The sequence below is a fragment of the Pristiophorus japonicus genome, chromosome 1, assembly GCF_044704955.1.
Source record: "Pristiophorus japonicus isolate sPriJap1 chromosome 1, sPriJap1.hap1, whole genome shotgun sequence".
Classification (NCBI taxonomy): Eukaryota; Metazoa; Chordata; class Chondrichthyes; family Pristiophoridae; genus Pristiophorus; species Pristiophorus japonicus.
Window position 1 is genome coordinate 386,753,992 of NC_091977.1, and position 12,165 is coordinate 386,766,156.

The window sequence follows — 12,165 nt, forward strand, 5'->3', positions numbered from 1 at the left end:
AGAATGGAGCTTCCTCTGAGGAATCATCTTTCTTCTCCGGCTGGACAGATGAGGGGCACTTGATGAACCTATGGGGGAGTAACGAGATGAATTAGAAGTGTTCAGAATGGGTACAGTTACCATTATGCACATGATGACATTTCACAGGCTACTAGCATCACTCACCATATGGGTGACTGTTGTATGTCATGTGGCTGTATGAGATATAATTCTGTCACCAGGTTGCTGGGATGTACCCCTCTCTCCGTCTCCCACCACAGCAGCTCTGCAACTCCAGAGATTTTGAGGGCGTGCTCCTCTGCTGGTATCAAATTGCTGAAGACTGGAGGGCCACCTCTGATTCTCTACCTCTTCCTATTGTTGTGCGCTCTCTTCTCCTGCAAGGAGGGAAAGAAGAAATGAGTGTAAGGAATGGATGGGCTACATCTATAGATGGTGACTATGAGAGAGTGGCGTGATGTTGCCAAATGGCCTCCTTCTGTGGTGTTACTTGTTATGATTGCATTTGGATGAGGATGTGTGTCAGTGGTGGTTAATCAGATGGGGATGTGAGTAGGTCCATAGAGAGAGAGGGATGGGTGCACCTGCAAGGTAGGTTGGTGTGAGAAATGATGTAGGCTTGGGAAGGCAGAATGATGGGGATGGCACATCAGGATGTAGATGAATGTGACATTACACCCACTTTTCCTGACCTCATGAGATCATTCAATCTCTTGTAGCACTGGATCCACGTCCTCCTGACCACATCCCTGCTGCTGACCTCTGCGATCTCTAGCCATGCCCATTTTGTTTCTTTGGGTCGTCGTTTTCGTCCATCCCCAGGGAAGAGAACCTGCGTGCTCTTTCTGCCTGCATCAGCACTTTCATGAAGACATCTGTGAATCCTGGTGCTGCCCTCTGTCTTGTCTCCATGACCCACAGATTTGTCAATCTTATTCCATAATTCAGAGCTCTTGAAACCACCTTCTACACGCCTACATAAACCTTCAAATAAGCTGTGTGCAAGGCTACTTTAAATATCCACGCTGAAAATGAGTCATCAGTGACATCATCAGACCCGCTCCATTTACTTGGGCCAGGAAACGCGCATGAGTCTTTCAATTGGTGCCATTAAGTTAAACATGCAGTGTAGAACACACTGTTCAAATTTTAGGGTTCCCGACCCGCTACGCAGCCCGCACGCCGCAACCTGACTCCAAGGTAAAGATTCTGGCCATAGTATTTACAGCGCAGATACAGGTGGTACTTTGAAAAAAAATCTAAAATTAAAGAATTGCATTAGACTTCGTTGCTTCAAATACTTTCATTGAATGCCCAGCTTCCCGTTCTAAGCAAGCCTATTGCGCATGCTCAGACTAGGGTGTGGTCCATACTAGGGCGTCGACCTTGAGGACAGAGAGAGGAAAGAAACTTTTAAGCCTTTATCCTGCTGTTTTGAGCTTCTTGCAAAGCTGCAATTTAATTATGGGGGCAATATTGACAATGCCATACTTCGTGCAAGCCTTCTGCATGATGGTGCTGCGGAGGAGACGATTGATTTGACATCATCGCACGAGGAACCTCAGAGCATGTAGGATGATGGGCAGGAGGCCTTACCCACATTGGCTATATTGAGACAGGCGTTCATAGCTGCACCTGAGTGATGCAGACTGTGTGAGAAGGCTGCATTTCAGCAAAGAAGTTGTAACCGAGATCTGTGAGTTAGTAAAAGCAGACCTGCAACCTAGAAGCATCAGGAGGACTGCTTTGTCAGTTGAAGTGAAGGTTACAGCTGCACTTTCATTTTATGCATCTGGATCATTCCAGGCCACAACTGGGGATGTGTGTGTCATTTCTCAACATGCAACACATATCTGCATTCGGTAGGTGACTGCTACACTATATGCCCGGAGGAATTACTACATAAAGTTCCCCATGACCACCCAGGCAATGCTTCTCCAGGATTGCTGGCTTCCCAAAGGTACAGGGCTGTATTGATTGTCCCCACATCACCTTGTGAGCACCTTTGGAGGATTCTTGAGATGTACAGGACCAGAAAAGGCTTCCTCTCCATGAATGTGCAGCTCATCTGTGACGACATGCATCGCATCTTATCAGTTGAAACGAGATACCTTGGGAGCGCCCATGATGCGTTCATCCTACGCGAGACCGCTATATCTGCCATGTTTCAGCAGTAGCCAGAAGGGCAGAGCTGGCTGCTGGTGTACAGCCTCGCCACCTGGTTCATGACGCCCCTACGCGTAACCCGGATGGAAGCTGACTGGGAATACAACATGTCGCACATTGCGACGCGCAACATAATAGGACCACTGGCATCTTGAAACAGCGTTTTCGATGCCTGGATCATTCCAAAGGCTACTTGCAATACTCCTCTGAGATTGTCGGTCAGTTCACTGTTGTGTGCTGCATGCTGCATAACTTAGCCATCATGAGGCAGTAGCAGCTAGTAGTAAAAGACTAACTGAGGTGAGATTGGTTGATGATGAGGAGGAACATGCAGATGATGAGGAGGAAGACGAGGAAGCCATGCAACTACCTGAACCCGACAGAAGAGGGTGTGGGCCGTCATGCCCTTTTAACGATTGCTTGAGCCTTGTGCCAGCAGATCATCTGAACGCTTTGCTGCCTGAAGGCTCAGCGGCAACTATTCCAAATGGACCATATTTACTGTTTGAAGCTGTTCTGTAATGTTGTGTTGTGTTAATGGAACAAATAATGGAAATGATTCTTCTTTAGTTCAAAAAGTTGTGTTAATAATGGAACAAATAATGAAAATCAATCTGTTATAATTTAAAATATATTTTATTCAAAAGTTTAACACCTGTTTGTACTTCAATTTAACTTTAATAAAAAATATTCTTATATCAAACTTTAAAGTTTTCAGTTAAGATCACTTATAAATTTTAAGATCACTTAAAAACTTTATTATCACTTACAAACTTTTAAACTTGTAAATTTACATAACTTACAAAAAACTTTTAATTTGAGAACAGTTACAACAGTAACAATAATAATAACAACAACAACAACAGCAGCAAAGAAAGGCTGCACCCATCTCTCCTCCACCTTATTCTAAGACCGTCCGCTGCGCTTGGTCTTGGTGACTCCATTCCTGCCCGTAGGTGGTGAAGCAGCGTTTCTCGGATTGGTACCAAGCTTATTCTTTCGAGCATCTCGGGTAATGCGCACTTCTTGATGGGGGAGCGTGGGCAGGCAGGAATGTGGAAGGCCCGGCTTGGGCCTCTTCAGAGGCTGGTCTGGGGATTGGAGTGGGAGTGACAGTTGATTCCGTCAATAGCTGCGGGGTCTGGGCGTGTTCCTTTATTGCAGCAGCTAACTCCAACATTCCCTTCCTCATGTTCCCTGACAGTGCCTCAACTACCTGCAACATTCCCTCCCTCATGTTCACTGACAGTGTATCAGCTACCTGTGACATTCCCTCCCTCATGTGCCCGGACAGTGTTCCCATTTCTCGTGAGAGTGTTGTTACTTCTCCCGACAATCCCGATACCTCATCACCCACCAAACCGATAGTGTCCAGGAGTGATCGCATAAGGTCAGTGCTCTCTGTGCTCATTGCCATAATCTGAACCACATTTGTTGCATCATGCACTTCAGGAGAGTGCTGCTGAGCTCTCCTTCCCCTCCTCACCCTGGGTGTGGCTCACTGCATCCCACTGGGACTCACAACCTCAGACGGTGGGGCCCTGGGTGTGCCTCGCTGCACCCCATTGGAGCCCGCAGCCTCGGACTGTGAGAAACCATAGAATGTCCCAACACTCGTACCACTCAGGAAAGGGGCTGGCACCTCAATGGGCGGCACCTGCACCTCCTCCAGAGTGAGTACGAGTGGGGGCTTCATCCATCCCCTCCCCTTGCCCTTCACCCTCACCCCCGTGTTCTTGGTCTGGAAGGTGGGATTGGAAGATGTTCTCCTCCAGGCTCGTCCGTGTCTGAATCTTCTTCTGCATCGGCTTCAGCCTCGTCAGGGTTGGCCTCAAGTTCTGCAAAATATAACAGAACCGACAAATGGTTAGCATAGGAGGAGGCAGGGTGGCATGAGTAGGCTCACACAGCGCAGGCAGCAGGCTCATTTGAAGGACCACGATGAATGATAGCACATTGCCTCATCTGAAGCGTTGCTGACAGAGACATCCCCATGAACTAAAGCATGGCTAGCCCGCGCATTTAGCAAAGCTAGACTCTGGAATTTGCAGGACTTACCCTCTCCCTCGAGTGTGGGCCCAGCTTGTGCAGTGGTGGTTGCTTTTCTCCAGGCAGCGACCCTGTCTTCCAAGAGTGTCAGTGGGTGCAGATTTGCTGAGCCTCCTCCTGTTCGAGTTCTTTCCCTTTTGTTGTGTACCACCTTCCTCTGCAAAGATGAAAATCTAGAGAGGGTGTTTTAGAGAGGGTGTCTTTCTGCTGGATGGGACATACAGATGGTCACATTTACAATTGCAATTCCAGTGAATAAATAAAAATAATCCTTATACTAACTACTTGACCAAGGTCCAGCCATTTCTTTTTGCACTGCCCTCCAGCGTTTCTTTATTTCTTTTGGTGAAACTTTTATGTGACCTCTGCTGGTGTCCAGCTCGTGCCATCTGTTCTCAATTACTGTAACAAGTGCCTCCACTTCATCCTGTACGAATTCTTGGTCCTTGAGCCACGTTGTATATTGTATTGCAGCTTTGATTTTTCCACTGAGAATTAAAGTTCTCACACCCAGCTGGCTCTTTAAAAGTGGCCAAATGCAGACCGGGAGGTGCACTGGGCATGCGCGCCCATAGCAGTCACATAAAAAACTTTTTTTTTCGCACATGCGTAGAAGGGGGAACATCGTTTTATTCGGTGCAGACATTAGGCTCCACCCCCCGAAGCTAAAGGACAGGCTGCGCAGCGCCAATTTCAAAAATTAGAACGGGGAAACTTGCAAGTTATTTTTTTGGAGTAGGGAGGTCGGGGCCAAAAAAAACGGGTGTAACTCTTACAATATGCCAAAAAACAGCATTGGGGAAAATTGAGCCCAATAAAAGAGAATAGTTAGATCTTTTAAAGGTTAACATCTTAAATGTTAATACTTATTACAATTAATCTTAACATCCTAAACTGTAGCATTAATTAGAATTTTTATATATATATATATACATATATTTATTTAGTACAATTACTTATACTGTATTCCAGGATAAATATTCATTAGACCCATGATCTGTAGCTTTTGAGAAATGAATGAGAAAGAATAATGACCAGCATTATATAAACTTTATAAAAATTGTGCATACAGTGAGGCTTACACAGGTTTGTTTTTGGTTCCACAGGCAGCTTTAAGTGCCTTGAAACAGCTGTCTGAACAAGGACTCGACCCAGTGGAGGGTGCGATCAAGGTAGAAAATGGATCCATTGAAATGTAAGTGCAGATTGGTATGCATTAATAGTACAATGGAACCCTTCTGTAATTATTTTTTTTGATTTGGATAATATAGTAAGCAGATAATACCACTGTAAGAGACAAAACAAATAATAAATAACAACGCAACCTGGTGACAAAAGGATTTAGGTAACTGAGTAAGTAGGTGACAGATACAATTCAATATGGATGAGTGCAAAATAATTTTTATGGAACCAAAAAACCAAGAGAGTAGCCTCGGATATGACTGTAGGTGATACTAGCTGACAAAAGCCTAATGTGTTCATTTGACTTTCTTTGTCTATTAGTTTGGTGGAGACACGAACCCATTTAAAATAGAAAAACAAATATTATACGAAGTTCTTTAGCGTCCCTCCACTAAAATCCTCAATCGCAATTTGTAGATTGATATACATCACATGGAATTGTGATACAATGGCCCTGAAATTCCGACGTTCCCGGGCCCGTACAAAGTTTGTACGGACCCGGGAAGGCATCGGAAAAGCCGGCTTTCGGCATACAATGCACATCTGTCTGGCTTGACAGATCATCCGCAGATCGGGAGCGAGGACATTTGTAAATGCAAATTTCCGATATTTACACATAAAAATGTCCTCAAAAATCTTGCGCCTGAAAAAGCAGCCGCAAAGCCTACTTTTACAGGCGCAAGTGTTTTAAAAAAACACAGAAACATATAAAAATATAAGTTATGAAAACATATTTTATCATTAAAAACCCTCCCCACAACGGTAAGTTTACTTTAAAAATCTTTTTAAAAAATTGGGAAAATATATATTTTTTTAAGACATTAATAACTTTAATTTAAATGAATGTAGTGTATATTTTCTATTTTTTATTAGTGTTTTAGGTGTTTGGGGCTGTTTCTCAATCAATGTAATAGGACTTTAGGACCTTACGAAACTCCTATTACTATGATACTTTACCTGATTGGCTGCCCAGAGCCATGTGACTCCAGCTCCAGGCCTGCGCACGTCCCGACGTGCACACGCTGCGATTCGCAGTCAGCTCAGGCCACAGCATCGGAAAGTCGAACGTGGGCAGCAGCTTAAGATAGGTGCATATTTTTTCTCTAAAATGCCCGCGGAAAGGACAAAACGGAATTTCAGGGCCAATATATTAATCATAGGATCTAAGGAATATCATTTATGAAACTGTCAAGACTACTTGTAAAGTAAAAAAGGTTTGAGCCTTAGCTTGGTAGTAGCACTCTCATCTCTGTGTCAAAAGATGATGTAATCAAGCCCCACTCCAGAGACTTGAGCATTTAATCTAATTTGACACTTCACTGCAGTACTGAGGGAGTGCTACATTCTTGGAGATGCCGTCTTTGGCATGTATTATTAAATTGAGGCCCTGTTTACACTCTGAGGCGTACTTAAAAGATCTCATGGCACTATTCAAAGAAGAGCGCTAGAGTTCTCTTGGGGACCGAAATTGGTGGACTTACCGCCGCATACCGCCCAAAATCGCGAAATTGATCAAAAAATACCTACATACCGTCCACATACCGCCCGGCGGGAAATTCATCAGCGACATACCGCCGGGTGGTATGCATACCATCCACCCACACGGAGCACCCTATGGACCACCCAAAACTCCGACATTGGTAGCATACCGCCGACATACCACTGGAGCTGCACACAGCCTGAAAAAAGGTGGTTTTATGCCGATGGTATGTCAGCGGTATGTAAATTACAATGTTCCTCCCCTCACTCCCCCCCCAAATGATCTATTCCTCCCCCCAACGATCTATTTCTCTCCGCAGCCCCACCCCCCCCCAAACGATATAGTCCTCCTCCCCAGAGATCTAATCCCTCCCAGAGAAATCTAATCCCCCCCAGTGATCTAGTACTCCCCCGAGAGATCTATTTCTCTCCCCCCCCAGAGATATAGTCCTCCCCCCGCCAGCGATCTAGTTCCCCCCCGCAGTGACCTATTTCTCTCTTTCCCCTCCCCAGAGATATAGTCCTCCCTCCCCCCCCCCAGCGATCTAGTTCCCCCCTGCAGTGACCTATTTCTCTCTTTCCCTCCCCCCCCAGACAGAGATATAGTCCTTCCCCCCCCAGCGATCTAGCCCTCCCCCCCCCAGAGATCTAACCCAGCCACCCAGAGATCTAATCCCGCCCAGATATTTAATCCTCCCTAGAGATCTAATCCTCCCCAGAGATCTAATCCCCCCAGCGATCTACTCCCCCCAGAGATCTAGTCCTTCTCCCCCTGTGATCTAACCCCCCTCAGAGATTGAATCCCCCCAGAGATCTAATCTTCCCCCCAAAGATCTACTCCTCCCCCAGAGAGATGTATTCCTCCACAGAGATCTATTGCCCCCCCGAAGAGTTCTGAGTCCCAGACAACTTACCATGTCCATCGCAGTCCGCTGACGTACCGCTCAAGACCGCCCGGACCAATGTTGCCAGCACTCCGCCCCAGCAGTACCGGGCGGTGAAGTTTGACCAACCACCGCAAGACCGCCGAGAATTGGGCGGTCCACAAATTTCGGCCCCTTGCTGTCCTTGCCAACATTTAACCTTTAACAAATATCACAAAAAACAGATGATCTTGTTATCTGTCGCATTGCTGTATGTCGGACCTTGGTTTGCACAAATAGGTTGTCGCATTTACCTGCATTATAGTAATTACTACACTTCAAAAATACTCCATTGGCTGAAACTCTTTGGAACTTCCTGTGGCTCTGAAGGGTGCGATATAAATGTAAATTTTCCTATTCTTTTAAAAAAGACTAATAAGGTTGCATCAGCAGAGAATAGGGTACAAATCTAAATTCATAAGGCGCTGCTCAGACCTCAACTGAAATGCTGTGTGCTGTTTTGAAAAAAATACGTAAACTTGTTTTCTTTGGAAAATAAACTTTTAAATGATCTAATTGAGGTTTTAAAGATAACAAAGAGAATTAACAAAACCAATCCAAGTAATTCTTCACTGTGCTGAAGGATTCAAATGCTAGGGGAATAAATAAAAAATTAGGGGCCGAAATTGATGGCCTTACCGCCCACTGCCGCCAACTGCCGCCGACATTCCTCTGGTCGAACCGCCCAGTGCCACTTTCGTTGTGGCCTGGAGCGGGCGGGAGGGGAGAGCCACTGGGAAGCGCTCACCGATGTCAGCGGACGGCCGATGCGCATAAGTACACACCCGTCCGCCGAGATACCATATTCATACGGGTGGGCGTTGGCGGTTGACCACTGAATGCAGGCAGCTCTGTCCCCAAGTGTGATTATGCTGTAAAAAAGTTAGTGAAGTTTATTTAAATCATTTCTTTACAGGTAATTACCTGGATGGAGTCCCTTGAAGGTCGTCAGATTTTTTTTGTTTGTTTTTGATGCTTTTTATTTTTAGTTCTTCGACCCTCCGTGGGCCCGACTCCATCCTCGGTGGCACTTGGGCAGCAAGCACCTTTTCCGCCGAGAATGAGAGCTCCCGCCGGCTGGCGCCCAGATTGGCACCATACATAGAAACATAGAAATTTACAGCGCAGAAGAAGTCCATTTCAGTCCATCATGTCTGCGCTGGCCAACAAAGAGCCACACGGCCCTTCGTCAGCAGCCCTAAAGGTTACATAGAAACCCATGAACAATGACGGAAAGGCAAAGAGCACCCAGCCCAACCAGTCCGCCCTACACCACTGCAACACCCCTTATACTAAAAACATCTACACTCCACCCCAACCGGAGCCATGTGATCTCCTGGGAGAGGCAAAAACCAGATAAAAACTCAGGCCAATTTAGGGAGAAAAAAATCAAGGAAAATTCCTCTCCGACCCATCCAGCAATCGAAACTAGTCCAGGAGATCACCCTGACTGGATTCTATTCCCTGCAGTACTTACCATTATATCTGCGCCAACCAACAAAAGGTCATCTGGGGAGGATATAAACTAATATGGCAGTGGGATGGGAATCAATGCAGGGAGACAGATGGAAGTAAAATGGGGGCAGAAGCAAAAAGTAGAAAGGAGATAAGGAAAGGTGGAGAGCAGAGAAATCCAAGGCAAAAATCAAAAAGGGCCACATTGCAACATAATTTTAAAAGGACAAAGAGTGTTAAAAAAACAAGCCTGAAGGCTCTGTGTCTCAATGCAAGGAGCATTCGTAATAAGGTGGATGAATTAACTGCGCAGATAGCTGTTAACGGATATGATGTAATTGGGATTACGGAGACATGGCTCCAGGGTGACCAAGGCTGGGAACTCAACATCCAGGGGTATTCAATTTTTAGGAAGGATAGACAGAAAGAAAAAGGAGGTGGGGTGGGGTTGCTGGTTAAAGAGGAGATTAACGCAATAGTAAGGAAGGACCTCAGCTTGGATGATGTGGCATCTGTATGGGTAGAGCTGCGGAACACCAAAGGGCAGAAAACGCTAGTGGGAGTTGTGTACAGACCACCAAACAGTGGTAGTGAGGTTGGGGATGGCATCAAACAGGAAATTAGGGATGCGTGCAATAAAGGTATCATGGGTGATTTTAATCTGCATATAGATTGGGCTAACCAAACTGGTAGCAATACGGTGGAGTAGAATTTCCTGGTGTGTATCAGGGATGGTTTTCTAGACCAATATGTCGAGGAACCAAGTAGAGAGCAGGCCATCCTAGACTGGGTCCTGTGTAATGCGAGAGGATTAGTTGGCAGTCTTGTTGTGCGAGGCCCCTTGGGGAAGAGTGACCATAATATGGTAGAATTCTTCATTAAGATAGAGAGTGACACAGTTAATTTAGAGACTAGGGTCCTGAACTTAAAGAAAGGTAACTTCGATGGTATGAGACATGAGTTGGCTAGGATAGACTGGCAAATGATACTAAAAGGGTTGATGGTGGATAGGCAATGGCAGACATTTAAAGATCACACGGATGAACTTCAACAATTGCACATACCTGTCTGGCGTAAAGAATTAAACGGGGAAGGTGGCTGAACCGTGCCTAACAAGGGAAATTAGGGATAGTGTTAAATCCAAGGAAGAGGTATATAAATTGGCCAGAAAAAGCAACAAACCTGAGGACTGGGAGAAATTTAGAATTCAGCAGAGGAGGACAAAGGGTTTAATTAGGAGGGGGAAAATAGAGTATGAAAGTAAGCTTGCAGGGAACATATAAACTGACTGCAAAAGCTTCTATAAGTATGTGAAGAAAAAACGATTAGTGAAGACAAATGTAGGTACCTTGCAGTCAGAATCAGGTGAATTTATAATGGGGAACAAAGAAATGGCAGACCAATTGAACAAATACTTTGGTTCTGTCTTCACTAAGGAAGACACACATAACCTCCCAGAAATACTAAGGGACCGAGGGTCTAGCGAGAAGGAGGAACTGAAGGAAATCCTTATTAGTCAGGAAATTGCGTTGGGGAAATTGATGGGATTGAAGGCTGATAAATCCCCAGAGCCTGTAGTCTGCACACCATAGTACTTAAAGAAGTGGCTCTAGAAATAATGAATGCATTGGTAGTCATTTTCCAACATTGTATAGACTCTGGATCAGTTCCTAAGAATTGGAGGGTAGCTAATGTAACCCCACTTTTTAAAAAAGGAAGGAGAGAGAAAATAGGAATTATAGACCGGTTAGCCTGACATCGGTAGTGGGGAAAATGTTGGAATCAATTATTAAAGAAGAAATAGCAGCGCATTCGGAAAGCAGTGACAGGATCGGTGCAAGTCAGCATGGATTTAGGAAAGGGAAATCATGCTTGACAAATCTTCTAGAATTATTTGAGGATGTAACTAATAGAATGGACAAGGGAGAACCAGTGGATGTGGTTTATTTGGACTTTCAAAAGGCTTTTGATAAGGTCCCACACAAGAGATTGGTGTGCAGAATTAAAGCACATGGTATTGGGGGTAATGTATTGATGTGGATAGAGAACTGGTTGGCAGACAAGAAGAAAAGAGTAGGAATAATTGTTCCTTTTCAGAATGGCATGCAGTGACTAGTGGGGTACCACAAGGTTGTGCTGGGCCCCCAGCTATTTATTATATACATTAATGATTTGGGTGAAGGAATTGAATGTAATATCTTCAAGTTTTCAGATGACACTAAGCTGGATAGCATTATGAGCTGTGAGGAGGATGCTAAGAGGCTGCAAGGTGACTTGGACAGGTTAGGTGAGTGGGTAAATGCATGTCAGATGCAGTATAGGAGGTCTAACTGAAGTTGTACAGGGCCTTGGTGAGGCCACACCTGGAATATTGTGCACAGTTTTGGTCTCCTAATCTGAGGAAGGGCATTCTTGCTATTGAGGGAGTGCAGCGAAGGTTCACCAGACTGATTCCCGGGATGGCAGGACTGACATATGAAGAAAGACTGAATGGACTAGGCTTATATTCACTGGAATTTAGAAGAATGAGAGGGGATCTCATAGAATACATAAAATTCTGACAGGATTGGACAGGTTAGATGCAGAAAGAATGTTCCCTATGTTGGGGAAGTCCAGAACCAGGGGTCACAGTCTAAGGATAAGAGATAAGCCATTTAGGACCGAGATCAGGAGAAACTTCTTCACTCAGAGAATTGTAAACCTGTAGAATTCTCTGCCACAGAAAGTTGTTGAGGCCAGTTCGTTAAATTTATTCAAAAGGGAGTTAGATGTGGCCCTTATGGCTAAAGAGATCAAGGGGTAAGGAGAGAAAGCAGGAATGGGGTACTGAAGTGCATGATCGGCCATGATATTGAATGGTGGTGCAGGCTCGAAGGGCCGAATGGCCTACTCCTGCACCTATTTTCTATAT

The 12,165-nt window shown here is 45.1% G+C and overlaps 1 protein-coding gene across 2 annotated transcripts in view; it reads left to right on the forward strand.

Moving 5' to 3' along the window:
• stau2 (staufen double-stranded RNA binding protein 2) overlaps nt 1–12,165 on the forward strand; it is a 675,620-nt gene that overhangs the window by 616,276 nt on the left and 47,179 nt on the right. For both annotated transcript variants that reach the window (XM_070891163.1, XM_070891156.1), the window contains one exon: nt 5,322–5,410. In XM_070891163.1, coding sequence (XP_070747264.1) covers nt 5,322–5,410 — 89 coding nt within the window. The remainder of the gene's footprint in view (nt 1–5,321; nt 5,411–12,165) is intronic.